Source organism: Chionomys nivalis, chromosome 7 (genome assembly GCF_950005125.1).
Source record: "Chionomys nivalis chromosome 7, mChiNiv1.1, whole genome shotgun sequence".
Classification (NCBI taxonomy): domain Eukaryota; kingdom Metazoa; phylum Chordata; class Mammalia; order Rodentia; family Cricetidae; genus Chionomys; species Chionomys nivalis.
Genome location: NC_080092.1, coordinates 101,149,938 through 101,176,744, shown reverse-complemented (window position 1 = coordinate 101,176,744; position 26,807 = coordinate 101,149,938). Strand labels below are relative to the sequence as shown.

Here is a 26,807-nt window from a genome sequence, read left to right as displayed (position 1 = left end):
TCTGTTTCACGTCACTGTCCAGGCTCTGTGGAGCCATCAGGCGCTGCCTGGACTTGGCAAAATGCTGTTTGAGGAGGATCGAAGTCGACTCCCTAGGGCTTAGAGCACCTGATCCTTTCCCATCGCCACAGCATCACCCGGACGTGTTTGATGGTCCTACGCCGCCGGCTCTGTGGCCGCCGGCTCTGTGGCCGCCGGCTCTGTGGCCGCCGGCTCTGTGGTATCCCTACGACAATACCTGGTTAGGAGTGGTCAGGGGGTCTCCAAAAGCATCCTAACGGGAGCAAAGAGGTATAAACGATGGCACCGCTCTCATGAGTGAGGCGGAGAAGACCCAAGGGGCTGCAATTCCTAGCGTTCCAGGAGTTCAGAGAGGGTCGGCTTCAAGATGGCACAGGTTGCTTTGTGTTTTCTCAAATTTACAGAGCCGGGGGCCAAGGGCTCTGAGCCCGAGAGAGACACAGTCACCTGGTACCAGGACTTTGAGAAAAGCCAGAAAGCAAGGAGAGAACTGTGCTCGAGAAAGGAAATCTCACATCCAGGGGAATGGTCAGAGGCAAAACCTAATTACCAGCATTGAATGGAGGGCGAAGCCTCCAGTGAACGAAGATTTGTTACAGGTGGAAGAGAGTTCATTTGTTGAGGGTGGAGCAGCTGGGTAGAGTCCCAGCCTGAAGTGATTACTTTTCTGTGACTCTGCCACTGAGCAAACATGCTGCATGCAAACAGAGCTGGTGTACGAGGTTTACTGGGGGAGAGGGGAGGCGGAAGGCTGAAAGGGTGATGATACCTTCCTCCCTTCTATCAGGATCGCTGGCAGAATGTCGCAAAGATCCTGTAAAGTATCAGGACATAGAGTGCTGGAAAACAGATTTTTGGTAGGCTTATTCCCCCATGAGCGAGGCAGAACAAGATCTAGTGGCTTTTATCAAGCGAGGATAAGGCATAAGGCACCCTGGAGAATCATCACTCAAGGAGCGGGGGCCGTAGGACAAAGCCCAAAGGACCCAAGGGTACAAGAAAGACACAGGCCACCCAGTGAGTCATCACACAAAGGGTGGGGGCCGAGGGTTCTGAGCCCAAGAGAGCGAGAGAGCGAGAGAGCTGTGGTTGCCTGGTGCCAGGACTTAACGAAGCCAAAAGGCACTCGTGGGAAATAGCCAGAGGTGGGGAAGGGGGCTCAGCAGGTGTGTTGGTGTTAGACGGAGGGGCCCAGCAATTCATTAGTTGGAGAAGTGAGGTTGTCACATGTGGACTGGGTTCCAGGGTTCTGGCATGCCTCAAACTGCCAGCAGGCAGGAGGAAGGGCCAGGAGAGCCTTTCCCGGTCAGGGAAACAATGTTATAATTTTTTTAAAAAAAAATATTTATTTATTTATTATGTATACAATATTCTGTCTATGTATATGCCTACAGGCCAGAAGAAGGCACCAGACCCCATTACAGATGGTTGTAAGCCACCATGTGGTTGCTGGGAATTGAACTCAGGACCTTTGGAAGAGCAAGCAATGCTCTTAACCTCTGAGCCATCTTTCCAGCCCAATGTTATAATTTTTAAAAGAGCACTGTGTGAGAGAAAGACACCACACAACATAGTTCACGTGGAAGGGTTTTTATTAGGAGAGAGGGAACGTAAAAAAGATGGGAGGGGAGAGGGAAGACTGACCTCTGGGAACAGGAGCAGCAGAGAGAGAGGCGGGGGGGGGGCGGGGAGGAGAGATAGAGAGACAGGCAGAGAATCAGAGAGACGGAGAGAAAGGAAGGGGGGGGAGGTGGGCAGGGCCTTTTAAAAGGGAACATAGTGAATGTACACAGGAGGTACTCTTAGTGGCTACAGCTGGGGACGTATCCTGTCAGAATGCCAAGGGCAGGTCAGTAAAGATGCCTGAACACTAACACAGATGGTCCTGGGTTGTATACACAAGCAAGTTGTGCTGGCACACACCTTCAATCTCAGCAGTTGTGAGGCAGAAGTAAGTGCATCTTTGTGAGTCTTTGTGAGTTCTAGGCCAGCCTGGTCTATACAGTGAGTTCCAGGCCAGCTAGAGCTGTGTAGAAGGACCCCCTTTCAAACAAACTAGCAGGTTGAGCAAGCCATGAGGAGTAAGCCAGTAAGCAGTGTTCCTCCATGGCTTCTGCTTTGATTTCTGCCTCCAGTTCCTGCCTTGGCTTCCCTTTATGGTGGACTATAGCCAACGAGACAAACCCTGTCCTCCCAGGTTGCTTTAGGCCGTACGTTCATCACAGCAATAGAAAGCTAAGCAGAACAAGAGGGATTTTTGTCTCAGAAATCCTCAGGGCTCCCCACTGGTCCCAATCCACACCTTTTCTTTCAGAATACACTTTTTCCAAACAGAAAGATCCATATGGCTTGAGAATACAGAATGGTTGCCCTTGAACTTTTATCAGAGATGGTATAATTACAGCCGTAAGCGGGCTGTGGTTATTTGCCAAGGATGTGTTCACACAGGCTCCACCTCTGTGCTGTCTCTGCCCACCATACTTACTGCCACAGTGAGATCATTTTAAATAGTCTCTTCTTTTCCTTATTATAATATGCCCAGTATATTGTTCAATCCACAACGCACGCCTTTAATCCCAGCACTCGGGAGGCAGAGGCAGGCCGATCTCTGTGAGTTCAAGGCCAGCCTGGTCTACAGAACTAGTTCCAGGACAGGCTCCAAGGTTTCTACAGAGAAACTGTGTCTCTCGAAAAACAAAAACAAAATCCACAAACATATTCCAAGTGGCATTCTCCTGGGAGATCTGTAATGACATTTACTCCTCTTCCTTAGGTCCCAATGAGAGAGTCCATTGGACTTACATGCAGAATACGGGTAAAGGGTTTCTGTCAGGAGCGTGGGTAACTGGAAAGGAGCCAACGCTGGAACATTTTCACTGAACATGGACAATGGCTTTCCCATAACCTTCTAGAGGGAGTCCCCTTCCTCTAGGAACAGTTTTTTTGTAGATGGCAGTGGCTTGGCACCACCAACATAGCCCAAATAAAGAGCTAAAATTTTGTCAGGCAGTGGTGGTGCATGCCTTGGTCTATAGAGTGAGTTCCAGGCACAGCTAGGGTTACACAGAAAAACTGTCTCAAAAAACCAAAAATAAAAAGAGAGAGCGAAAAAAAAAAAAAAACACCAAAACTTCAGGGCAGTAACTGTATGCTTTTTTTTTTTTTTAAGAGCCAGAGAGTAAATCATTGAGACTTTGTAGGCTTTCCTGTCTATGCTATAATTTACCGACACTGCTGTTGGTAACGTGAAGACAGCTATAGTCATATAAAAATGGGCATGACTGTGTTACAGTAAAACTTAATTCATAAGCCAGGTGTGGTGTTGCACACTTTTAATCCCAGCACTCAGCAGCAGAGGCAGGAGGATCTCTGAGTTCGAGGCCAGCCTGGTCTATAAAGCCAGTTCCAGGACAGCCAGGACTGTTACACAGAGAAACCCTATCTCGAAAAACCAAAATCAGAACAAGAGCAACAAAGCAAATATAGGAGCGTTAATTACAATCCCCCGATCGAGATAGTGAATAGATATCTACAAATGGTACATTATGTACTTACGAAAAGTTAATGATTGGTATTATAAAAAACATGCGCAATGCTATAAATATTGTAAGATACAGAATATGTGGTGTGAGCATGGTTGCAAAGAGCACAGCAAGGTGGCAAAGCAGACAAATCCAACGACAGACTCTGGCTGCAGCAGGCTAGCAGGGCGGTGAGAGGACTTCTTTGCCCACGTTTCAGTCATTACTAGTGTCACTTTCATTTTATTTTTAGTTTTTGGCTATTCGAGACAGGGTTTCTCTGTGTAATAGCTCTGGCTGTTCCGAAGAAACTCGCTCTGTAAACCAGGCTGGCCTCGAACTCACAGAGATCTGCCTGCCTTTACTTCCAGAGTGCTGGATTAAGGCCCCGTGCCACCACTGCCTGTCTTACTTTTATAATAAAATGTTTTTTTTGGTTTGTTTTTGTTTGTTTTTTTTTTTTTTTTTTGGTTTTTCGAGACAGGGTTTCTCTGTGGTTTTTTGGAGCCTGTCCTGGAACTAGTTCTGTAGACCAGGCTGGTCTCGAACTCACAGAGATCCGCCTGCCTCTGCCTCCCGAGTGCTGGGATTAAAGGCGTGCGCCACCACCGCCCGGCAATAAAATGTTTTGAAAGAAAGAAAGGAAAAGAAGAAGAGAAGGAGGTGGCGGCAGCAGCAGCCAGGCCTGGTGGCACACACCTTTAATCCCGTCACTGGGCTAATCTTTGAGTTCAAGGCCAGTTTGGTCTATCAAAGGGAGTTCCTGGGCAGCCAGGGCTACACAATCTCAGAAAAAAAAAAAAAAAAAAAAGCAAAACAAAAGAATAAGTCAAAAGACTTGACGATCTTGCAGAATTTTAGCTGAAACAAAAAGAAAAAGAAGCAGGGCCAAGGAAATAGCTCAGTGGGTAACGTGCTCACTCTGCGAACGAGAGAGCCCTGATGGGGATCCCAAGAACCCACTCACATCTGTAACCTATCCCAGCTCACTCTGCAAACGAGAGAGCCCAGATACAGGTCCCAAGAACCCACTCACATCTGTAACCCATCCCAGCTCACTCTGCGAACGAGAGAGCCCAGATACAGGTCCCAAGAACCCACTCACATCTGTAACCCCAGTTTTCCTACGGGAAAGTAGAAAGCAGAGACAGGCAAATTCTTGGAAGCCCAAAGGTCATTGGGCCTGCCCTAGTCAGCGGTGAACATCACCTACAATCTGCCCTCTTTCTGAGGGTCACTCAGTCTTAGCGTGGAACCTGGCTACAGGAAGGGACAGGCAGCAGGTGGGGAGCCCGAGTGCCCCTGCTCCGTGGGGCTGTCTCCTCGATGGTCTGTATACCCGACCTGCTTGGCACAGCTGACTTGCACCCTGCCATGGCTCCTCTGGAATGAAGCATTCCTTCTATGAACCCTATTATTCAAGATCAGGTAGGACTTGGCCTGGCCTTAGACAGCTTCCCACATGAAGAATTATGGGCGTTTTCATTTGTTTGTTTTTGTTTTTTGAGATAAGGTTTCTCTGTGTAGCCCTGGCTGACCTGGAACTCTCTCTCTGGTCTCAAACTAAGAGATATCAATCTGCCCCTGCCTCCTGAGTGCTGGGATTAAAGATGCGTGCCACCATCACTCTTGGTTAGGATGGACATTCAATCCTCTGATGGTTTCTCAAGAATTCTCCTAAGGGTTCACCCAACTGCTCTGAGAAAAGAAGGAGAGTCCCACCTCAGAGGGCAGAGGAGGCTCTGGTGTAATCACCATAGGCAGAGTCTCTGGGGGCATGTGGAGGTCACCTGGGAGAGAAACGAGTAAAGGCAACAGACTTCAGGAGTGCTGGGGCAGGGTTAGGTGGGAAGAATCTTGCCCAGGAATCAGATTGTTGTCCTTGTTCCTCAGACGCCTGCCCCTACCCCAGCAACCCAGAGTCAATCCAGGATGCTTTCATTATCTCCTGAGCGCTGTCAGTGCCGACCGGTTGGGCCCTATCATGTCATGTCCACGGGAACAGCTGTCCCGGCCCTTCAGTCAGGCTGGAGCACCCACAACCGACTGGAAGCCCAGCTCTTCTCTCTTAAAACTGCCAATGCCTCTGTACAAAGAAAGCAAATTAGGGAACCGAAATCTCTCTCCTCCTAGATCAGGAATGCAGCCCAGCGTTAAACAGTCTGCCTAGCGTGCCACGAGGGTCAAGACGAAGTCAGACCAAAGGAAACGCAAATTTCATGCCCAGGCCTCCGACGTTTCTGTTACCCGGCTCTGTGAGCGCCTCTCACGGGCATGCGTGTGTGGGAAGTTTCTCATTTCCTCTTCAAGCCCTACCAAGCAGCCGGCCGGCATATTTGGAGTGAGAGATCCTACCTGTGGAGGAATGAGTCATGCCACTCTGGCTAGGCCAGTGACTCCTAGCTCCACCTCTGCCCCGCCTGCCAGCCCAGTCTTAAATAAGGGAGCCCATCTCTTGCTGCAGGAGGACACCGGTGTCAGCAGCATGCAGCTGAATTTCAGTGGTTTGAGGGCCCTGGTGACAGGGGCAGGGAAAGGTGAGTGGGAGCGGGTTGGGGAGGGGAAAGGGGCAGCCTCAACACAGAATAGGGGCCCAAGGTGATCTTGTCGCAGCTCAGCCCTCCAGAATCTGACTGACCCGTTTATGTCGCCTGGCTGGAGACCCACCGAGACAGAGTGACAATACCCGTGATGGCTGCAGGATTCTAGGTACAGACTGGGCAGATATGCACCAGACACAGCCTCCGCCAGACTTTATCAGGAACCAGCTGGCCTATGGGGTCTTTACTTCCACCTGTGAGCCTGACCCTGGCCGTGACCAGGCCTAATGGGCCCTCATCCCACCATAATCCCTCTTTCCAGGGATTGGGCGTGACACCGTGAAGGCCCTGCACGCCTCGGGAGCTAAAGTGGTGGCCGTGACACGCACCAATGCAGACCTGGTCAGCCTCGCCAAAGAGGTGAGCATACAGCCCTGCCTGGCCTGGGCCCGCTCCCCACCCTCAGGGATACATCAGAAGCTGACTGGGACCATGCCTCAGGTCACCAAACTGTGTCTCCCACAGTGTCCGGGCATAGAGCCCGTGTGTGTGGACCTGGGTGACTGGGAGGCCACGGAGAAGGCGCTGGGCGGTATTGGCCCCGTGGACCTGCTGGTGAACAATGCAGCCGTGGCTCTGATGCAGCCTTTCCTGGAAGTTACCAAGGAGGTCTTTGACAGGTGGGCACTTGGGGGGCGTGGGCAGGCTGGGGAGGGTTGCAGAAGTCGGGTGGTGCGGGAAGCCATTGTTCCTCTCCTGCCAGGTCCTTCAAGGTGAACGTGCGCTCCGTGTTGCAGGTGTCCCAGGTGAGATGGTAGGAGTTCTGTGACCCGGAGTGAGCACCTGGGGAGGGTGGGGTGGCATAGGGCACAGTGAGCTACCCCTATCTCTCGGCTTCCAGATTGTAGCCAAGGGCATGATTAGCCGTGGAGTGCCAGGGTCCATTGTCAACGTCTCCAGCTTGGTTGCCTATGTCACCTATCCTAATTTGACCACCTACAGTGAGTGCACCCTCCAAAAATTATAGGAGTCTCTAGGTTTTGGGTGGGCATCACAGAAAGAGTAATTAAAGGGTCCTTGGCTTTCCCTACTCACCCCCTACAGGCTCCACCAAGGGAGCAATAACCATGCTGACCAAAGCCATGGCCATGGAGCTGGGGCCACACAAGGTAGGCACAGGAGCCTGGGTGTAGTCAGATAACGGGCATCTGGGGCAGGGCTGGGGGTTGGGGGTGAGGATGGGGTGGGGCTCGCAGACTGCACACCGCTCTGAGCAGCAGGGTCAGTGCTCAGCTGCGCAGAGTGAAGCAATCTCATCAGGCTTGTGCTGGGGCAAGTCCTGAGAGCGTGGGGAGGGCTAGCTCATTGGCTGTGCCACCAACTGTGGCTTCTGGCCCCAGATCCGGGTAAACTCCGTAAACCCCACCGTGGTGCTGACTGACATGGGCAAGAAGGTCTCTGAAAACCCTGATTTTGCCAAGAAGCTCAAGGAGCGCCACCCGCTGAGGAGGTTCGCAGGTCAGCTGAGGGCGTGGGTGAGGGAATTAGCGTTGGCTCCCAGCAGGCAGGTGAGCAAGCAGAAGCCCTGACTGCTCTGTTCTCCTGCAGAGGTGGAGGACGTGGTCAACAGCATCCTCTTCCTGCTCAGCGACAACAGCGCCTCGACCAGTGGCTCTGGCATCCTGGTGGACGCTGGGTACCTGGCCTCCTAGACTGCTCAGATGTGGTGCACCTCAGAGTGGCCTCCCTGGCCCACCCTCCAGCCAAAGCATCTACTTATCTCATGACTTGGTCCTTGATGCAGCTCTCAGCTCCCCGTCTTATTGTCTAATCCCATAACCACTCCACGTTCTGGACTTTGGGATCCTTGTTATTCTTGTCCACTTTACTGGTCTCATTTTCCTAAATAAATGGGCCGCCGTGTTCCCAAACCATTGCACAGGACTCTGCTGCAAGGCTGGATGCCTGAACAGGTTCTGATACGGCCGTTTCGCCTCAAACCTACTATCTTCCAAAATCTATTGTGCTTTAGGACCAATGTGGCCAAGGGGTGGCTATTCTGAAAAGAAGGCATCTGTGTTGTTGTGCCCCTTCCCTTAGGACCCTCACCTTTCCATTGCTGGATCTGGAGACTCAGGGTGTTCTGACCCCAACCCAGCAATCAGGGGAAGGGAGGGGAAAGCAGGGAAGGGGAGATGTCCTAAACCAAGTCACCCCTAAACCTGTGGACTCTGTGCAGGAGAGGAGCCATTGGAAGGGATTGGAATCTTTCCGTCTTCACTGGAACCCACTTCCCTGGCCTGGTCCATACACAAGAACGTGGTAGCAAGGCTGTCCAAACAGAAGCTCTCACACGGTTAGCTAGCTGGCTTATCACCCTGGCCGGAACCAGCAGGCACTAGAGTCCTGCAAGCCAGGGCTCATCAGAGTAGCTTCAGGGCCTGGCAGGTTCTCTGTCTTGCTTGCTTTGACATCTGGTAGGTTGTCAGGCTTGAAATGGCCAACCCTTTGAACTAACACAGAGTCCAACTCAGAGCAAGGGGCAGGAGCAAAGGAGTATGGGATCAAGGAAGACCTAAAAAGCACAGGACACGGGTTCTGAGAGTACCTCTCTCCAGAGCAAGGCCTGAGCAGCTCCCTGGACCACAGAACAGTTAATGAGATTTGTGCATGTCCTGGAATACTGAAGCCACTAATGAGCTCTAGGCAGCTGTATTTTGGTGTTGGGCAGGCTGGGTGCTGTCTCTCTCTTGGTTCCCAGCAGGTAAAGGGCAGAGTTCACAGTTCACAGAAAGGCCTTACAGTGGTGGTGAGCAGGTAAAGATGGGGGAGGGGCTACTTGGCTCTCTGTCCTCCCTCCGGATGTTTTTCTTAAAAAAGAATACTATTATTTTATGTGTATGGGTTTGGCCTGCATGAACGTCTGTGCACCATGTGCAGGCTCACAGAGGCCAGATGAGGGCATGGGTTCCTCTGAAACAGAGGATTGTGAGCAGCCATGTGTCGGGCATCACACAGGAGGCCTTTGGAAGAGCATCCAGTGATCTTAGCCACTGAGCCCTGCAGCTCAGGCCGCACACACACCTCTTTGGGCTCTCGGCCCTCACCAGATCCCTACTACTGGCCAGAGTAGGTACTCAGAGCTCTAGTCTTCCTCACCATGACCCTAACAACAAAATATTTTCATAGGGAGACACAGTGCACACCTGGACATTCATTAATCTGTTACTAACTTGGAAAGCAATGCTTGTCTGGCCAGTTTTCGTATGCAAACCAATCCTATCTCTTCCTTTCCTGCCCACTTACCCCCACCCCCAGACAGGGTTTCTCTGTAGCTTTGGAGAACTAGAACTAGCTCTTGTAGACCAAGCTGGCCTCCCAAGTGCGACTCACTCCCAGGCTTGGGGAAAGAGCACATAAAAAGGTTTTGGACGTGCCTCTCAGGTTCACGAAAATCCGTGAAACGCTTGGGAAAACTAGTATATCTGTTTCTCATGGAAATTTTCTTGGCAGCGAAAACCATGCTGGCCAAAGTTCGCTAAGACTAAGGGGATTCCAGGCTCTGTAGTTGGATCTGTCCCGGGCAGTTTGAGAAGCTGTGTCCCGTGGTTCACACAGCCCCGCCTCGGTCACGCCCACTGCAGTTCAGCCAATCAGCACGACAGAAGGAGCTATTATTTTAATATCCTCGCTCTTTTCAGGGCGCAGCCCACGCGATTGGCTCTCCTCGCCCCGCCCTCGATTCCGGAACTCCAAGTCCATCTTTCTCCAGCTCGATCTGTCTGGGCCACCATGGACCTGGGACTTGCAGGTCGGCGGGCGCTGGTCACCGGCGCGGGCAAAGGTGAGGAGGCAGGAGAGGGGTGCTGGTGGGGTCCGGCTGGTTTGAAAAGGGGGTACCCGCACTAATCCTCGCTCGCCTCAGGCATCGGGCGCAGCACTGTGCTGGCGTTGCAGGCGGCTGGTGCACATGTTGTGGCCGTGAGCCGGACACGAGCGGACCTTGACAGCCTGGTTAGCGAGGTAGGCACTGTGTCCAGAAGTGAGGAGACGGTCTCCGAGTGAGACGCTGCGCCCCTTGACGCCCTTCACCCACACAGCGTGTTTCACTGCAGGCCCGCCTTGCTCCCTGCGCCTGGCGCTGGGTGTTGTGGTGGGAGCCCTCTGCACTCCTAGATCCGAGACCTCGCAAACGGTCGGGGGTCCATCTAGATATCCTGGCTCTCTGAGTTTGGAAGAAAATGCAATGTCCGCGGAGAGAGCAGTCCTAGGTCCAAGAATGCTGGGCGGAGAGGAAATGAAATGCATGCCCGGAGGCGTGGCTGTGTCTCTCAGCTCTAGGTTCCGCCTCCGAATTTGCTGCTGAGACTGGAACCCCTGACCCTTCCAAACGAAAACTCCCTTCCAGGCCCAGCAATCCCAGACTAGCTAGCTACCATTCCCCGGGAAGAAAAGGCCAGCAGCACCACCTTGGGACACAGTTGCTAACGGCTTTGCTTTGCCCCAATACACATAGTGTCCTGGCGTAGAGCCTGTGTGCGTGGACCTGGCAGACTGGGAGGCCACAGAACGTGCCCTAAGCAATGTGGGACCCGTGGACCTGCTTGTGAACAACGCCGGTGTGGCTCTGCTGCAACCCTTCCTGGAGATCACCAAGGAGGCCTGTGACACGTAAGCTAACAGGGGTTGGAGGAACCATCCCATGCAGCAGCAGGAGTCCTGCCCCTGACCCGGCTGGTCATTCACTCACTCCTAGGTCCTTCAACGTGAATCTTCGGGCTGTCATCCAGGTGTCTCAGGTGAGCTGCCCTACCTGGCTGGAGTAGGAACTCTGAAGTAGAAGGTTAGTTCTGTTTTATAACCCTCAAAATTTCAGATTGTGGCCAAGGGCATGATAGCTCGGGGAGTCCCAGGAGCCATTGTGAACGTGTCCAGCCAGGCCTCCCAGCGGGCGCTGACCAACCATAGTGTCTACTGTGAGTAACTCCAGCTGTGTCGGATTCCCCACCCCCACTCCCCGGCCAGCTCTTGGCCTCTATAGCTTCCCTTCCTCATAGGTTCCACCAAGGGTGCCCTGGACATGCTGACCAAGATGATGGCCCTGGAGCTCGGACCCCACAAGGTGCGTTGGCCTGGGGCAAGTCCTCCAGTCGGTCCTTAGGCCCAGGGTACCCTCACACATTGTTTATAACTCGCTGGCCTCTTCGCAGATCCGTGTGAACGCGGTCAATCCCACGGTAGTGATGACACCCATGGGCCGGACCAACTGGAGTGACCCCCACAAGGCCAAAGTTATGCTGGATCGCATCCCACTTGGCAAGTTCGCTGGTAAGCGAGGCTGGAGTTCAGACGCTTGCCTGGGCCTGGGGATCGGCTGGGGCTGCAGGATGAGGTAACCTTTCCTTTATCTTTGCTCTCGACCTCATCCTGCCTACAGAAGTGGAGGACGTGGTGGACACCATCCTCTTCCTGTTGAGCAACCGAAGTGGCATGACCACGGGTTGCGCTTTGCCGGTGGACGGCGGCTTCCTGGCCACCTGAGCCCCCTCCACCATTACTCCGCTCAGCCCTATGCTCAGAACACTGTGCCCTCCGTCCCACCAATAAACGTCTCTGTCCAGCCTGTGTGCTCAGGTAGGCAGAGATCTTCATGCCGTCTGTGATCCAAAGCAGGTAGAGCCTAGTTCCTGCGCACTTTCAGGCCTGGCCAGCTTCCTAGCAGGGAGTGGAAGGTTGGACCTTCCAGAGGCTGGATCCTCAAGAGTTTGGTCAGTTTGCCTCAAGATAACCTGTCCAGAGGTTTCTGGAGTGGAGCTGTGGATTGTTGGTAAGAACCGAACAAACCAAACAAACAGCTCTGTATGGTTCTGACGGGAATGCCAACAGACCTTAATTTCCAGTCAGTGAGTGGTACGCCCACCAAAAGAGAGGGGGCAGACATCTAACCAATGAGCTGAACGACTTTTGTTTTCTAAAACTTGAACATTCCTATGACTTTTTGTGTTATTTACAACATAACGAGAGGGTCCTGGTTTATTTAATTTGCAGGGTCTCCCTTCCCGGGCCACTGATAAACCAAGCCCTACTCCATGAGGTTTGCCACATTCCACGGTGTGGAACTTGAATTACAGCTGATGTCAAGCTGTCCACTTGGGGGGGCGTGGAGACAAGGAGGTCTATGGTAGCACCTCATTACATACAATAACATGAGGCCCAAAGGGTGGCAACATGTATTAAGCAATTAGGAAATGAGGAATTTGCTAACTTTGTTCTCAGCACAGCTAATTGTAAGTTTATGTGATTTAATTATTAATAAGAGCTGTTTAACAACTGGCTGGCAAACTTCCTGAAGAAAAAAAAAGGAACAACCAGCCCTCTGAGTCAGCATGAATGGCTTGCATGCCTCCTTGCCGATTGCATGCCTCCCTGCTAGGAGAGCGCATCGCTGCAGGGCATCCTCTGGTCCCAAGTCTGCTCCAGGGAAATGTCTTCAGCTTCTGGGATAAAGTCCGAGTTTTGGACCACAACTCTTGGGCCTCATGGGCTGCCCTCCCTCCAATTCAGCAACCTGTGAGCATCTCATACCGGTCAGAGGTGGGCCCGCTAGGCTCACAGAGGCCAGGCTCCATCCTTTTCATAGATAGTTCCCTCAGCTCTGAGAGAGATGCCGAAGCATGTCCCCTAGGGTCCCACCAGGCCCACGTTTGCACACAAAGGACATCTGTACATGGCTAAGTGTGCCCACCCCTGCGTTGACCTGTGTGGTGTCTTTCCCCTCACCGAGGGTGTGTAAACCCCAGAGCTTCCTTTGGAAATGTAATACCCCTAGGAATGTTGGACTCCTCTGCCCTCAGGGAAAGGCTAGGGCAGGTACCACGGTGGAAGGCACAGTAGACGGTGAGACAGAGCAGGTGGTGAATGTTTATTGTATAAAATAAGAAGGGGCCGCCCTTTCCTGGGACGTGATGAACAAAACCCACCCCCACCCTCCTCTCCAGGGAAGCCCATCCTGGGGCTCCCCTGGACCCACCCCTGCAGCCCTGAGGGAGACCCTGCTCCCTCCTGGCCTCCCAAAGGAACCAGGGAAGAATGGTGCTATATCCCAGAAAAAGGAGGCACAGGGGACAGGACCCCATCACCCCAGCCTTGTCCCCATGCTCCCCCTCCCCACCCACACCACTTCCCACAGCAGACTTAGGGACACCGGATCGCTCAACCCAAGGGTTCCTCAGCCAGGCCGGCCAGACAGGGTTCTAGAAGACAGTGCACTTCTTGCCTGGCTTTTTCACGGGAGGTGGGCAGAGCACTGCCCGGATAGCCTCATCAAACACTGTCTTCAGACCTCTCTGGGTCAGGGCTGAGCACTCCAGGTATTTGACAGAACCTAGGAACATTGGGAGGAGGACAGATAGCAAGAAAGGGGCCAGCAGAGGGGGTAGTGTAGATGGGGGGGCGGCACAGGCAGGGCCACCTCCAAGCAGACCCCCAATCTGTGCCCCCCACACTTACTCACCGATCTCTCGGGCCATGGCCAGGCCTTGTGGGTAGGTGATGGGCGCCAGCTTCTTGTCCCGCAGCCGTTCAATGGTGTCCTTGTCATCACGCAGGTCCAGCTTGGTACCCACCAGAAGGATGGGTGTATGGGGGCAGTGGTGCCGCACCTCTGGGTACCACTGTGGGAACAGAGGTTCTGACCCTGTCACAGGCTTCAGAGACCCTTATGCCTCTACTCTGCCCAAAGTGGGCCCCAGCTCCTGGGGCTTTTTTCCCCTGACGCACGGGGTTCTTCCTGTATCACAAGGCGACTGGGAGTTTCTTGGGTTTGGCAGCAAACAAAGATAACCATCCTGGGAGGCCGGAGACTGCCCACAGCTTTTCAGTTAGCGCCCATGGCCAGCTGTGAGCTGTCCACCCTGACACCTTCAGTGTCTCCCTTGGCAGAAAAGATCACCGGCAGAGACCCTTTCTCAGCAGGGGTGTGCCTTCTGCTAGGACCCCTTGGCCCACCCTACCTTGGCACGGACGTTCTCAAAGGAGGCCGGGCTCACCAGGGAGAAGCAGATCAGAAAGACATCCTTCAGAGGGAGGGACAGACAGAAATGACCAAAGGGTGTCCAAGCAGTATGTGTCTCCTCCCCATCCAGGACCCACCCAGCTCAGCCCTCTTGCCACCTACGGTCTGAGGGTAGGAGAGTGGCCGAAGCCTATCGTAGTCTTCCTGGCCAGCGGTGTCCCACAGACCCAGGTTGACCGGCTTCCCATCCACCATCACGTTGGCTGAGTAGTTGTCGAAACTGCAAAGAGGAAAGGCTAGGCTGGGCAGGGATGCAGGGCTACTGGCGCCCAGCCAGCAGGCTCGAGTTCTGAAGCCCACACAACCCAAACTCTGGCCAGCGCCTCAGCCTCACCATGGAAACCCAAAACTAGGGTCACCTGAACAAGACCTGGAGCCTAGGGGAGGTCCCGTACATGTGCGACTGGCCTCTAGTGGCCAGCTCCAGCTACCTCCCACCGCCATGCACTCACACTGTGGGGATATACTCTCCCGGGAAGGCGTTGGTCGTGTAGCTGATCAGCAAGCAAGTCTTCCCCACGGCACTGTGGAAAGAGGTTCAGCCCACGTGGCTCCAGGGCCGAGCCTCCGCCCCTTTCCTCCCCGCAAGGGCAGCCAGCTCCCGCAGGGAAGGAGGTTAGTTTGGATGTCTGGGGTGGGGTGAGTAGGTCATAGCCCTGCAGATCTGCAGCCACCTGGGGCTGATAGAAACCGACCAGAGCAGGCTAGCCTCCCAGGGAGCACAGCAGTGGGCGCGGCTGCAAGGGCTCACAATCCTGGATAAGGCGCGCCGCAACGCACAGGGGCGTCAGAGCTCCCAGCACCTTGGGTGGCTGGCGCGAGGGTGGAGCCACCCAGGAATCAGCGCAGGTGAGGCCCGACCCCACCCACTGAGAGCACCGGGGTGGAGGCCGGGTAGCATCAGGTGTGCCCGGGCTAAGAGGAAGGTGGACAGCTGGCGCTTGACCCCACCCCATCGGCCCCTGGACGCACGCGGCCAGGCTATGGTGGGGGCGAGGCGGAACCGCCTAGCCAGGACCCCGCGTCTGCCTGCCCCGCCCCGCCTCACCTCACCCCGTAGCCGCCTACCAGCCCCTCCGCCCCTGAGGCTCGGGACAGCGCACTCACCCATCGCCGACCACCACACACTTGATGGCCTGCATGGGCGCGGGGCCGGGCGGCGGCGGGCGCGGCCGCGAGCCGAGCTGCGGAGAAATGCCCGGCGCCGCAGCGGCCGCGGACCCGAACGCCGAGCGAGCGGCCGGAGACAGCCGAGCGCCGCCGAGTGTCGGGTGCGAAGACAGCCGAGTGTGCGCAGGCGGGGCGGGGCAAGGGGCGAGCGGCGGTGGGGGCGGAGCCCTAACCAGTCCTTGAACCCCGAAGGCTTAGACTGAGGGTCCACACCCAGGAACGAGGATGTGTTACAACGCGGCTCAGGTTGGTGATGCCACCGAAATGGATGTGCAGGGTGGCCAAGCCCAATGCTTCCCAGGGACACCAGCCCACCCTGCAGCTGAGATACCCTCGTGTCTACAGACCCAGTGCAGAGGTAGCCTTCCTAGTTGCCTGGTAGCAATTGGGGCAACCGAGTACCACCCGGGAAGATTCATTCACGCGGCTGGGGCAGCGGGTGCAGGAGAAAGGAACTGGACGCGAATGTGTTACCAAGTACAAAAGTCCTGTATTTCCACCCTGCCGTGGGGGCTTCTGTTCCCTCCTACCACAGTCCTGTTCCGCTTTGTGATTCTGGGACTGGGTCGTCTGAGAGCGTTCCTGCGTACTTCGTCTCGCCTATGCTATGAGCTGCGGGTGGACTCCCTTGGATGGGCAAGTGTGCCCGTGAGCACCAGTGATGGCAGAACCCCACCCTGACACTGTAGCTAAGGCTTCTGAACCCCAGGCCTGCCTTTGAGAATGGGATGCAGCATTTTTGCACTCGCTCCGGGCCTCCCGGCCTCCCTTCACTTCGGGGGACTCAGGGCTCTCAGGGGAGACCCTTGCACGTAAGCCAGGACAGCGTTTTGCAGGAAGCTTGCCCTCTGGGCCTCTTCATCCCGGATGCGTGCGATCTCTGCCTCTTTGAGCCGTAGCTTTTCTCGGAGAGACGCATTCTCACTCTCTCTGTCCAGCAGCGCCTCCCGGTGTTCACTCCCGACCGCTGCAAGCGAGAGGCTCAGTAAGGAGGGGGTGGGTGCCTTGCAGGGTGTTCCCACGCCTTTAACCCCAGCAGAGGTGGGCGGATCTCTGAGTTGGAGGCCAGTGTGATCCACAGGAGTGAGTTCGGAGACAGCCAGGGTTACACAGAGAAACCCTGTCTGGGGGGTGCAGGAAGGAAGGGGTGCATCTCGAGGGGAGACCCCCACCCCACCCCAGGGCCAAGCTCAGCTGTCAGATGGCTATGTGATAACCTTTCAGCTGCCGTTCCAGGGCGGCCACCTTCTCCCTCAGCGCCTCCTGGGCCACTAGGTCAGCCTGCAGACGGCCCATCTGCTCCTGCAGCTCCACTCTGATCCTGGTCACCTCAGCCGCTTTCTCTTGCTCCTTGTTGCTCAGTTCCTGGGATGGGGTTGGGAAAGGTGAGCCCACAGCCCGGAGATGAACCCCTGGAGTCTGTGCTCCCCGAGGCCACGCTACCTGTTGCAGCTCTTCCAGGCGCCGTTGCTGCCCCTCCATTTGCAGGTTCAGCTGGCTGGCCCGTGCCTGGGACTCAGCTACCATCTGCTTCTGCTGCAGGCAGGTGCTCTGAGCCTCGTCCCTTGCCTGTGCCAAGAGCCGAATCTTCTCCTCCAGATGAGCGAGGCGGTGTTGCTGTGGGCAGGGGATATGGCTGCTGCCCATGAAGGGCTCCCAGTCTGCGCTCAAAAGCGGAGGAACACACAGTCTGCGTGGGGACTAACCTCCACCCCTCTGCAAGGACCGAAGAGAGGACTTCATGGCGCCACACAAGTTATCAGCCACTACAATTGTCCTGCGTCCAGTAGCATCTCTTGCTGGGCATCTCAAGCCAGCCTATCATCTCTAGCCTTCCTCTTACCCGGGCAGTACAGGCAGCACCATAATCCTGCTGACTGCTGGGATCTCTTGAGCTCTAGTCCTGAGGCCCACAGCCCCCTTGGCCACTTCAACCAGACTCCTTTGCAAGGTGCCACCACTGGCCCCTACATACTTGTGGCTGAAGCTCACCTCCTCCAAGCGGGCTTGGTTCTTGGCTTTGATGAGCTCCTCCTCGGCTTGGCCACGCTCAGTGAGCACCGCTGCCTTCGAGCGGCTCAGCTCCTGTGTAGCGGATAGATAACACTAGCCCGTCTTGAAAACGCACTGCCCCCTTGACCCAGGGCTCCTTCCAGGCCACTGGGCAACCAGGCTGGGAGAACTTCTCCATAAATAGCCTCAGAACCACACAGCCGTTCCTTGCTCACTGAGCAGGGAGGGCTTTTACTGCCAAAGAGGCTAAAATGTTATTTCTAGTCTCTGACCTTTCGGGGATGGGTGGGTCCCTGTAGTGAGACCTAATGAGGCTGAGACTTAGGGGTGCCCCAGGGTCCTGAGACCATGACTGTCACCCCACAGTCGACCCAGGGCTCATGTGATCTCACCTCTTCGAGGGACAGCCGCATCGTCTCTAGTCTCTGTATCCTCTCCTGCATGGCCCTCTCGCTCTCCTCCAGGTGACGGGTCATGTGATTCACCTGTCCAACCGCGGGAGGTAAGAGGCCAGCAAACTCAGGCTCCCCTAGCCCTCACCCCATGGGATCCCTGCCCTGAAGAGCAGGTACCCTTTCACAAAGGCCTGACTTGAGTGTCCTGGCAGGCACCAAGGACAGAGGCTCTGCTCTGGAGGAGGACATCCAGCAAGGAAGCCCACAGCGGCCTGAACTATGGATACTGTTGCCTGCAACTCTGGCATTATCAACCCAGGGTTCACCGGCCAGGGGCGAGCATTGGGAATGTTGCAGCACACAGGGCTGGTTTGCAAGCCCCAACAGAGACAGCGGAGCCAGGGGAATCCATAAGACAGCACCTCCTTCGAGTGCAGCTTCTCCAAGTCTTCCATATTCTGTCTGGCTCTCCGCTTCTCCGCATCCAAGCGCTCTGGAGGCCCAATGGGAAAGAGTGTGACAAGTCTTCCCGGGGTCGGGGGGCTTTGTCCCTGGAGCTCCCTGTGCCCTTCGTGCCTACCTTCAGCCTGAATAGCACGGATCTTCAGCTCAGCTGATGTGTTAGTCAGCTCCTGCCTGGTCAGGAACAGCTGCTCCTGCTGAGACTTCACCTTCCGCTCCAGTTCATCCACCTGGGAAGCAGGCAACACTAGAGGAAGCGTCTCCCAGCTCGGCGACACTACCCTAGGCTCTTTGGGTGGCTGGCACTATCCCCCTTTGGCCACACCCTCTCAAACCCACACCTCCCCATACCTGGCTTCTAAGCAGCAGGTTCTTCTCATTGGCGGCAGACAGGTCCCTGAGGAGCTTAGATTCCCGACCTGCAGCTTCCTGAGTGAGAAGGGCAAGGCGACAGACGCTCCCGGTTGGGCTGTTGCCGGGCACTTCTGCCCGCCTACTAGTCCACACAGTCCAGCTCCTACCTGCTGCTCCAGCTTCCGCTCCTTCTCCTGTCTCTGTGACAGGCTCTGTCGTTCCTGTTCCGCTGTGGTCAGCAGTTCCCCCAGGTCCTGGGCCTTCTGCTCTGACAGAGCCAGTGCAGCCTCTGTCATCTGCAGCCTACAAAGAGGAAGACGGGCCCCAGTGCAGCTCAGTCAAGAATGTCACCTGCTTGACAGAGGTCTTCTGTTCCCACTCAAACCCCAGGAAGCATTCGTTCCCCTCTCCCTTCTTGGCACGGTGGTAAGTCTTGAAGGTGTCTGAGGGTTCCTCTCCTTACTTGGCTTTGAGGGCATTGATGATGGATTGTCTCTCGTTGAGGGCTTCCTGAAGCTGCCCAATTCGTGCTGCCGATGCCCTGTGGGCAGAGCGGTGGCGCTGGGAAAGTTAAACTCCAGAGCCCCTGGCTTTTTTCCCAGTCTTGGCAGCAGCTCTTGATCTGTGCACAGTTATGTCTGTAGCATCCCCGAGTGCACCCAGGTCGGAGCCAAGCACCCCACAGCTGCCACTAACCGCCAGCCCCGTTGCTTGGATGGGAGCAATGACCTTGTTTTCAGCCTTGTAACAGGCAGGGCTCAGGTGAGGTCCTGCTCCAGTCAGAAGCCAGGCACTGAGTCGCAGGTACCCCCAGCTCACTCACCTGCTGTTCCTGGCCATTTCTTCTCGTTGCTTATCGATTGTCTCCATCAGATCCAGAAACTGGAGGCAGAGTCAGTCAAGACAGCATTAGAAACAGAACCTCCGCCGGTCAGGGACAGAAGTGCAGACTCCCATCCACAGACTCAGGCTGCAAAGGACTCAGTTCACTGTCTCACTCAAAAGAAGGGTGGGCTGACTGGCTGAGGGAGCCCTGGAGGCTAGAACTCCCTGCCTGCTCGCTGCTCTGTGGTGAAGTCGGCACACAGGAAGTGGGGCCAGGAGGCCACCTTAGCCCCAGGCTGCCTTGGCTCAGAGGCCTGGAGCAAAGGAGAGGGCAAGAGTGTGCCGCCAGGCTGGGCAGAGCCCAGGGCTAGTGAGGACCCTCTGCTCACCTGCTTGGACTTCTCTTCCTGGAGGTGTTGAACCTCCTTGCTAAGGATGTTGGTGCGGGCTTTGTTTTCCCGAAAGGCAGTGAGCCGGTCCTGGTTGTGGTCCATGGCTTGCTCTGTCAGAAAGAGCCACATTATCCACCGGGTTCGACATTAGGGGCAATCACCAACTCAGTCCTGTGCTGCCCGTGTCGCCCTAGAGAAGACAACATCTCCACAACCAACCAGACAGCCCCATCCAGGGCACCTGGGTTAAGCGTTTCAGTTGAGGACAGGACTGGGTGATGCAGGACCTTGGGACAGGAGGTCTTTTGTACAAATGGGGAAGATGCTGTACTTCCTCAAAAGGTGGGCACTGCCTGGAGCATCTGGCTTCCCCATCGGAGGTCAAGGGGTGTATGACTTTAAGGGACAGACTGACAGCATTATAAGCCCATTGTGGTACTGTATGCCAGTGATCCCTAAACTTAGGCACCTGAGGCAGGGGGATTATGAGGTCAAAGCCAGCCTGGGCTACATAGCAAGACTGTCTTTAACACACACGAGAAGATCAAACATAAAAACAATTATAAGGACTATGGCCACATAGATACAGGGCTGGGAAGAAGAAGACACTGGAGAGGACAGAAGGGTCAGACACGGGCAGCAGGGAATACAGAAAAGTCTGGGACCCACGACTCCAGTCCCAAAAGCTCAGACGTTGGTGGGCACTACCACGTGGTAAACTGCGGAGCCTGAGGCCAAGATATCACCTACAAGGACTCGGGGTTCCTAGGCAGATGACAGTGAGTTCTGGCGTCCCCACTCACATCCAGTCTACATACAGCACAGACACAAACTCAGGAGAAGCTGGGGGAAGCTACAAGGAAGCCTCCCTAGCTGGGGCTCAGGCTACCTGATGGCTGTCAGAGCAAGGCCTTAAGCCACAGGGTTTTAGCTTCTTGCCTGTGAAACCAGCGCCCCCTCACCACATAGGTGCTAAGATGTGTGAGCAGATGAGAAAAGCCTGGTGTAAGCACCACACAAGCTGTCTGTCTTCAGCTGCCTCCCCCTTGACCTAGGCCAGCTACTCACACCCTGGGCCTCCATGTCATTATCCCTGAGCCACACCCTTCCGTGGTGGATGGACTTCTGTTTGGGGCTCCATGCCTTGCTCCAGCTTGTAAGAAGCTAGCAGCCCCGAGCATCCGTACCCACAGCTCTCAGGACGTCGCCGGGGATGTTGTTCCCAGCCAGGTCCAGCCTCCACAGGGTTCTGTTGCTGGGGAGACAGTTCACCAGGGCCCGGCCCCCCAGGAGACCGATGTTATTCCAGCGCAGGTCTGGAAGGAAACCTGTTGTCACTCGGTTGGATGGGTGGTCCTGGCCCAGCTCAGGATGCTCCCTTTGTGCTTTACTGCCCGTGGCTGCCAACACAGCCAGGAGCAGAGGAAAAGGGTACGACTTAAGACAGCCCAGCGTACCCAGGTCTCACGGGGGTACGGCAGAATTCAGGAGACCTCACCCAGCTGCTGGAGAGTGGTGTTTCCCTTCAAAGCCAAGGCCAGTTCCTCAGCCCCCTTGTGACTGATCTGGTTGTTCCGGAGGTCCAGCTGCCGCAGGGTGCTGTTGGCTGCTAGGCCCCCACAGAAGGTGGCAAAGGCATCGTCCCACATGCCAAGGTTGTTCCACTCTAGGGTGAGACTATGGGAAAGATGGACACAGGTTCTTGGCTCAACCAAACACTTGTCCCACGGGGTCCAGGGCGTGTAGCAGGTGAGAGTTAGCCGGCTTACAATCCACCCATGGGTGAAGACCAAGTGAGCTGGTTGCAGGACTGTATCCTCTGGGGCCAACCCTGAGCCACGCAGAGAGGAAGCGGTGACGTACAGGCGAGGCCTGGATGTGGTCCTACCTCTGAATGGACTTGTTCTGTCGGAGGAGCTTTCCCAGAGCCCCGGCTCCCGCAGCTCGGAGGTTGTTGCCCTGGAAAAGGAACACCCTAGCCAGTCATTCTCACTACCCTGGCTCTGAATGGCCCCCACAGACTCAGACAGAGCACAAAGCTAGGAGGCAGCTCTGGGCAAAGGCACGGCTGCCAGATCCTCGTTTCCCTGACAGTAGTGGCATCATAGCTCCCAGTGCCTTGGAGTTTGTGTGAACTCTGTTGAGACCAGGGTATGTAGAGCATGCTCAAAACAACACTCTGCCTTTAAAACACGCCCAACACACGGGGTCCTCAGAGAGCAGTCTAAGACCTTGGGTATTGGGAGCTCTTACAGACAGTCTCTAGCGGCTGTCAAGACCCCAGGCCCCTGGGTCTGTCTCTTTCCACTGCCCAGGGTGCAGGCCGGCTCACCTTTAGGTCCAGACGCTGCACAGTGGTGTTGGCACACAGCCCTTGGAACAGCAGTGTGGACCCTGCATAAAGGCAGTTGGAAGAGAGGGCTGCTACCCAGAAACAGAAGAGGGACATCTGTCCTGGTGGTACCCAGGTTTTGAGTTCACAGTAGGAATGAGTTTCCCCATTTGTTGTAAGGCTAAGTTAGAAACATTTAGCTTGCCAAACGAGACTTTTCTTGATGGGGATGGGGAAATGTGAAAGCTGGAGACATTAAGTGACATTGACCTCTGCTCCAAGGTTTTAGAAAAAAGTGCTAAAGTACACAAAGAAAGGAGAAAACAAAGGGGCGTGCAGGGGACAGGGAAAGCACTGGCTTCCCAGCTAACAGCTACCCAGGTCAAACACAACCGGGACATCGGCCCTTAGACCAGCCTGGAGGCGAAGGGCTTGAACCCCACTCGGAAGTTTCGAGTGCTGCTCCGAGGCCACCGGCCTCACCTTCCTCGCTCAGCATGCAGTCGCTGAGGACAAGTTCCTTCAACAGCGACTCGTCATGCAGCAGCTTGCCCAGGGCCCTGCAGGTGTCCACCGTCAGGCTCTGAGTAGCCAGGTCCAGTCGGCCCCGCGGAAGCTGGTGCAGTTGCTGCAGGACAGCCTCCTGGGGCTCAGCCCCACTCTCCTTGCACAGGCGGCTGTAGGAGCGCCGGAACTCCTCCATGTTCCCCAACGCTGGCAGGGCCTTGCAAGCATGCCCCTAAACACAGGCTGCGTGTAAGCTTGCTAGGCCGATGACTGGGAGCCCCTTTCCCTAGAGGGTGTACACAGGGGCGTTGAGCTGAGCTGGCCCTATAAGGGGAGGCCTAGAAATGTGGAATAGAGAGGTCAGAATCGCTCGAGGAAGGGGTTCGGTGATAGGGAGAGCCGAAGCGCAGAGCACACTAGCCTAGAAGAGCAGGTAGGCGCGTTGCACGTACCCTGATCTGGCCCTGCGGCCCCTAGCCCGCCCTCGCGACGTGACCTCGGGTTGCTGATGCTGTGCTCTGGACGCGGTCCCGCGCGCCTCAGTATCCAGGAAGAGCGTGGGGCTCCGGGAAGGAGATGGGAACTACAACTCCCATGAGGCATTGCGGAAGAGGCGCTCTCGGCAGACCAATGAGAGCGCGGGCGGGCCTGCTCTAGGTCTCCAGCCACGGGGGCCGAAGCAGGGCGCTCCGACTCATTGGTTGGGAACTCAGGGAAGGTGCGGAGAAGAGGGGGAGACTCTTAGGTGATTGGTTTCTGAGCTTGGAGGCGGAACTACACGGACGCGCTCCACGTTCATTGGTTGGGGTGTGGGCGGGTTCCGGAGAGCGCGCACTGAGACTGTGGCCATGGAGGAAATGAGCGGCTTCCCGAAGGTGAGGCCCAGGGGAGTGCGAGGTTAGCTTTGGGCGTTGCGGATCGCCGCGTGACACTGTGCAGACTCGAAGTCAGCCTTAGCGCCGTGTCCCCTTGCCCTTGGTGGGGGTCGGGCACCTCGGGGCGTGCTCTGCGGCTGGACCGAGCTGGTCCGTAGATCCAGGCTGGTGACAAGGGGTCTTCCCGGGAGGGACCACAGAGCCTTTTCAGCACGGCCGATGCGGGTGCGTGGGCCGGCGTCATTTCTCAGTGACAAGCAGATGTGCAGGGAATCGCCCATCTGCCGGGGGAAACTGAAGCGAGGTGTTCCGTCCCATGAGTGCTGCGGTCAGGGGTGGGCTTTGTTCAGGCCGGTGCGCGCCCTGTGCGGACTTCCTGGCTTCTCAGTACTTGTAGAGTTTCGGAGGCTTTGGCCAGAATCGGAGTTGTGGGCATTCATTGGACTACGCTAAGTGGGCTGTCCGAGGAGAGAGTGACAGGGAGGGAGGGACCTGTATCCCTGACTGTGGCCTTCTGGACCACTAACGAGCTTGTGTGCCACGGGATTTCCCCTAATCCACCCGTTCATTGACTGGCCCGCGGAGCTAAGTCCAGTCCTGTGCTGATATCCCGTGGAGCCTTCTCTGGTACCTCTCTGGTAGCGTGCAGGGGACCAGCAGGTGGCGCTGCTCTCACGTCCCTCCTGACCAGTTCACCTATGCCTCAGACTATGTCCATTCCCACCTGTGTGTGCCCCTCGGCAGCAAATGGGTATCGTGGCCTCCACGGTACTGATGCTCGTGAATTCAAATTCACCTTGCTCTGTAGGTCACCCACTTCTAGGGTCCTGGGTAGGCCTCTTCCGCTGCCAGCCTTTTCCCATTCTGCTCTTCACTAGGTAAACTTGGGCCGTCTGATGGCTTCACAAACTGCAGATTCTCAGGGGCTCTTCATGTCTCACTTTGGGTGTCCCCACTGAATTTCGAGACAGTGTCTCTCTGTGTAACAGCCCTGGCTATCCTGGAACTCGCTCTATAGACCAGGCTGGCCTCGAACTCACAGAGATCCGCCTGCTTCTGCTTCCTGAGTGTTGAGTGCTGGGATTAAAGGCATGCGCCACCACCGCCCAGTTCCCACTGAATTCTTTTTTTTGGGGGTGGGGGGGTTTCGAGACAGGGTTTCTCTGTGGTTTTGGAGCCTGTCCTGGAACTAGCTCTTGTAGACCAGGCTGGTCTCGAACTCACAGAGATCCGCCTGCCTCTGCCTCCCGAGTGCTGGGATTAAAGGCATGCGCCACCACCGCCCGGCTCCCACTGAATTCTTAAGCCTCTGGATTCTCACCCTCATCGCACACATTGCCACCTACCTTCGGCCACCACCGCTAATACTCATATTGCACCATTACAGCTAGGTCTCTCCAGACCTGTAGAAATTAGCTTGATACGGGAAATAACCAAGCTAGCTAAAGGATAAAACAATATTTTTATTTATTATAAGGGGAAAACTCACGAAATAGGAACGGGAAGTACAAGCTCAGCTGTGTCACCGGGGAACCAGAGAGAGCACACTGGGTTGGTGCCCCAGTTTTTCTCTTGGCCTCTAGGAAGCCATGCCTAACTAGGTTCCACCTCTTAAAGATGACTGGTTAACAAAGCTTCCACCATCACAGGCCTAGTCTCTAAGTGTCTTCATTTACAGCTAGAAATGACTTCCAACTTCTTGCCAACTTTCTTAAGCTTAAGTGTTCCCGGATATCTGTCCAGTCACCCACCCCTCTAGCCACAGCCTGGTTCTGATGTGCTAAGCATGGTGTGTGTGTGTCTGTGCAGGAGTAATCCAAGCTAGGTCGTGTTGATAGACTGCTAAAGGGTCAGCATTCCTCAGCGCTGCCAGGGCCCGCTTTAGGAGCATGAGCCTCCACCCCCGGGCCTGATGGAGGATTCACTCCCAGCAGTGAAGGTGCAGCTTTGTCCCTCAGCTCTGAGGAATGGCAATGATGTCACCAGATTTTCCCCCATCTCTTGTGCTCCTGTCCCTGTAGGCAAGTATCTCAAGCTCTTCTTGACAGCCCCTATGACAGCCTCCCTCAAAGCACAGCCGGCCTCATCTCCTCAGCCTGGGAAGAGGCCGAGGGATGGCAGAGTTATAGCTGGAAGTTACAACCATGCTCCACCAGGGCTGGTACTTGGGGGACCTGTTGGGAATGGCACTGACTCCCCGCCCTTCTTCCAGGAGCTGGTGAGCAGAGTACTGCACCTGCACTTCAGGGATTGCAAGACAAAAGGTTTGGGGCGCCAGTGGGGTGGGGAGGAATTGTGGGGCACAGGGAGGAGAGGAAGGCTGTCTACCCCACAACCTGCCCTTTCCCTCCAGTCAGTGGGGACGCGCTGCAGCTCATGGCGGAGTTCTTGAAGATCTTCGTGGTAGGTGAGCCAAGGGCCCCCACAGCACCAGAAAATGGAGACTCCTTGTTTTATTCTTCAGTAGACAAGCTAAGGGTTTTTTTCTCAGCTATGGCCAACCCTCAGTCCTGTCCCTCACACTTACTAAGGAGCCACCTAGGCCTCCTCTGAGGCCTGGCAAGGGCTTCCCCCAGCTCACCTCAGTGTCTCTCCAGAAGCCGCTGTCCGTGGGGTGCAGCAGGCCCAGGCAGAGGACCTAGACATCGTGGATGTGGATCAGCTGGAGAAGGTGCTCCCTCAGCTGCTCCTGGACTTCTAGAGGTTGGCCTGTGGCCTGCAGAGTCTAGGACGAAGTCCCGTCAGCATTGACATCCTGTTCCCCAGTTCTCCAGGTTCCAGAGAACGGGAGGACACCAGGAGCTGTTACCCTCCCTAGCTATCGCCTCTGGGGGTCTGTGTGAGACAGGTGCAGGGAAGGTGGGCAGCCTTCCCAAAGCCACCCACCCCAACCACCCCCATTCATTATAAACAAAGGCTGGCGGTGCTGCCTTCTTGCCCCCCCTCCATCAGAGCTGCTGTGTGGCTTTTAACCACCGGACCAGGATGCTTCCCTGCGCTGTAAATTTGTTCTTATAAAGCAACATCAATAAGTCAACACCATCTCTCCGAGGCTTGGCCTTCTTGTTGCCATTAATCACACAGTCTAGTTGCTTCAAAGCCTGAGCCCCACGCTCCCTTCCATCCGTCTCAGTGGGACAAATGCAGAACGCTCAGAAAGGACAGGATGACAAACAGCATGTGTGCACACGCTGCCGTAAAACCAGAGCCTGCACACATGTGGCTGGCTCACTCCTGCCACAGCCACAGCAGCTGCCACTAGTAGGCAGTGCAGTCCAAGAATGTCTCTGTGAACCAGTAACGGTTCACCGGTTCACCGGGGGCAG

General features: G+C 55.5%; 5 protein-coding genes across 11 annotated transcripts; 3 read left to right on the top strand and 2 right to left on the bottom strand.

Annotated features, from left to right (window-relative positions):
* Positions 1-6,019: 6,019 nt before the first annotated feature.
* On the top strand, positions 6,020-7,971 carry LOC130878218 (carbonyl reductase [NADPH] 2). Its single transcript, XM_057776061.1, has 8 exons — positions 6,020-6,079; positions 6,405-6,502; positions 6,608-6,762; positions 6,846-6,888; positions 6,984-7,083; positions 7,187-7,251; positions 7,483-7,600; positions 7,691-7,971. Exons 1-8 carry the CDS (start codon positions 6,028-6,030, stop codon positions 7,792-7,794), a joined length of 735 nt encoding a protein of 244 aa, XP_057632044.1. The 5' UTR covers positions 6,020-6,027; the 3' UTR covers positions 7,795-7,971.
* A 1,850-nt stretch (positions 7,972-9,821) lies between these two features.
* Positions 9,822-12,057, top strand: Dcxr (dicarbonyl and L-xylulose reductase). The gene is made up of 8 exons (XM_057775669.1): positions 9,822-9,926; positions 10,008-10,105; positions 10,599-10,753; positions 10,839-10,881; positions 10,959-11,058; positions 11,140-11,204; positions 11,293-11,410; positions 11,520-12,057. Exons 1-8 carry the CDS (start codon positions 9,875-9,877, stop codon positions 11,621-11,623), a joined length of 735 nt encoding a protein of 244 aa, XP_057631652.1. The 5' UTR covers positions 9,822-9,874; the 3' UTR covers positions 11,624-12,057.
* Positions 12,058-13,174: 1,117 nt separating this feature from the next.
* Rac3 (Rac family small GTPase 3) lies at positions 13,175-15,376 on the bottom strand. 2 transcript variants are annotated; one of them, XM_057774802.1, is made up of 6 exons: positions 15,264-15,376; positions 14,609-14,680; positions 14,259-14,376; positions 14,095-14,157; positions 13,592-13,755; positions 13,175-13,466 (listed from the first exon to the last, which is right to left on the bottom strand). In XM_057774802.1, the coding sequence occupies exons 1-6, from the start codon at positions 15,296-15,298 to the stop codon at positions 13,406-13,408; spliced, it is 513 nt and encodes a 170-aa protein (XP_057630785.1). In that variant the 5' UTR covers positions 15,299-15,376; the 3' UTR covers positions 13,175-13,405. The 2 variants fall into 2 exon arrangements, with proteins under 2 accessions (XP_057630785.1, XP_057630784.1); XM_057774801.1 differs by having other exon boundaries at positions 13,228-13,466; positions 13,596-13,755.
* Positions 15,377-16,096: 720 nt separating this feature from the next.
* Positions 16,097-23,162, bottom strand: Lrrc45 (leucine rich repeat containing 45). 3 transcript variants are annotated; one of them, XM_057774799.1, is made up of 18 exons: positions 23,059-23,162; positions 22,583-22,944; positions 22,100-22,161; positions 21,656-21,726; positions 21,266-21,444; positions 20,955-21,083; positions 19,765-19,877; positions 19,374-19,432; positions 19,014-19,091; positions 18,718-18,853; positions 18,548-18,625; positions 18,315-18,426; positions 18,157-18,227; positions 17,732-17,824; positions 17,319-17,411; positions 16,770-16,943; positions 16,544-16,691; positions 16,097-16,293 (listed from the first exon to the last, which is right to left on the bottom strand). In XM_057774799.1, exons 2-18 carry the CDS (start codon positions 22,800-22,802, stop codon positions 16,097-16,099), a joined length of 2,013 nt encoding a protein of 670 aa, XP_057630782.1. In that variant the 5' UTR covers positions 22,803-22,944; positions 23,059-23,162. The 3 variants fall into 3 exon arrangements, 2 of the variants coding, with proteins under 2 accessions (XP_057630782.1, XP_057630783.1); XM_057774800.1 differs by having other exon boundaries at positions 22,583-22,838; XR_009057406.1 differs by lacking the exon at positions 16,097-16,293 and having other exon boundaries at positions 16,562-16,691; positions 16,770-16,987.
* Positions 23,163-23,429: 267 nt separating this feature from the next.
* On the top strand, positions 23,430-26,797 carry Cenpx (centromere protein X). 4 transcript variants are annotated; one of them, XM_057774352.1, is made up of 4 exons: positions 23,430-23,481; positions 25,503-25,745; positions 25,835-25,888; positions 26,082-26,797. In XM_057774352.1, exons 2-4 carry the CDS (start codon positions 25,535-25,537, stop codon positions 26,180-26,182), a joined length of 366 nt encoding a protein of 121 aa, XP_057630335.1. In that variant the 5' UTR covers positions 23,430-23,481; positions 25,503-25,534; the 3' UTR covers positions 26,183-26,797. The 4 variants fall into 4 exon arrangements, with proteins under 4 accessions (XP_057630335.1, XP_057630334.1, XP_057630336.1 ...); XM_057774351.1 differs by having other exon boundaries at positions 26,079-26,791; XM_057774353.1 differs by having other exon boundaries at positions 25,835-25,884; positions 26,079-26,185.
* Positions 26,798-26,807: the final 10 nt, after the last annotated feature.

Coding starts and splice junctions, on each gene's coding strand:
- LOC130878218 (XM_057776061.1), top strand. CDS start 6,028: ATGCAGCTGAATTTCAGTGGTTTGAGGGCCCTGGTGACAGGGGCAGGG. Junction 6,080..6,404: donor GGTGACAGGGGCAGGGAAAG/GTGAGTGGGAGC, acceptor CCCTCTTTCCAG/GGATTGGGCGTGACACCGTG. Junction 7,252..7,482: donor TGGAGCTGGGGCCACACAAG/GTAGGCACAGGA, acceptor TTCTGGCCCCAG/ATCCGGGTAAACTCCGTAAA.
- Dcxr (XM_057775669.1), top strand. CDS start 9,875: ATGGACCTGGGACTTGCAGGTCGGCGGGCGCTGGTCACCGGCGCGGGC. Junction 9,927..10,007: donor GGTCACCGGCGCGGGCAAAG/GTGAGGAGGCAG, acceptor CGCTCGCCTCAG/GCATCGGGCGCAGCACTGTG. Junction 10,106..10,598: donor TTGACAGCCTGGTTAGCGAG/GTAGGCACTGTG, acceptor CAATACACATAG/TGTCCTGGCGTAGAGCCTGT.
- Rac3 (XM_057774801.1), bottom strand. CDS start 15,298: ATGCAGGCCATCAAGTGTGTGGTGGTCGGCGATGG. Junction 14,158..14,258: donor CACTCTCCTACCCTCAGACC/GTAGGTGGCAAG, acceptor CTCCCTCTGAAG/GATGTCTTTCTGATCTGCTT. Junction 13,756..14,094: donor TTGAGAACGTCCGTGCCAAG/GTAGGGTGGGCC, acceptor CTGTTCCCACAG/TGGTACCCAGAGGTGCGGCA.
- Lrrc45 (XM_057774799.1), bottom strand. CDS start 22,802: ATGGAGGAGTTCCGGCGCTCCTACAGCCGCCTGTGCAAGGAGAGTGGG. Junction 18,427..18,547: donor ACCTGCTGCTTAGAAGCCAG/GTATGGGGAGGT, acceptor CCTGCTTCCCAG/GTGGATGAACTGGAGCGGAA. Junction 17,412..17,731: donor TGCGGCTGTCCCTCGAAGAG/GTGAGATCACAT, acceptor TCCGCTACACAG/GAGCTGAGCCGCTCGAAGGC.
- Cenpx (XM_057774351.1), top strand. CDS start 25,535: ATGACAGCCTCCCTCAAAGCACAGCCGGCCTCATCTCCTCAGCCTGGG. Junction 25,746..25,834: donor CAGGGATTGCAAGACAAAAG/GTTTGGGGCGCC, acceptor CTTTCCCTCCAG/TCAGTGGGGACGCGCTGCAG. Junction 25,889..26,078: donor CTTGAAGATCTTCGTGGTAG/GTGAGCCAAGGG, acceptor GTGTCTCTCCAG/AAGCCGCTGTCCGTGGGGTG.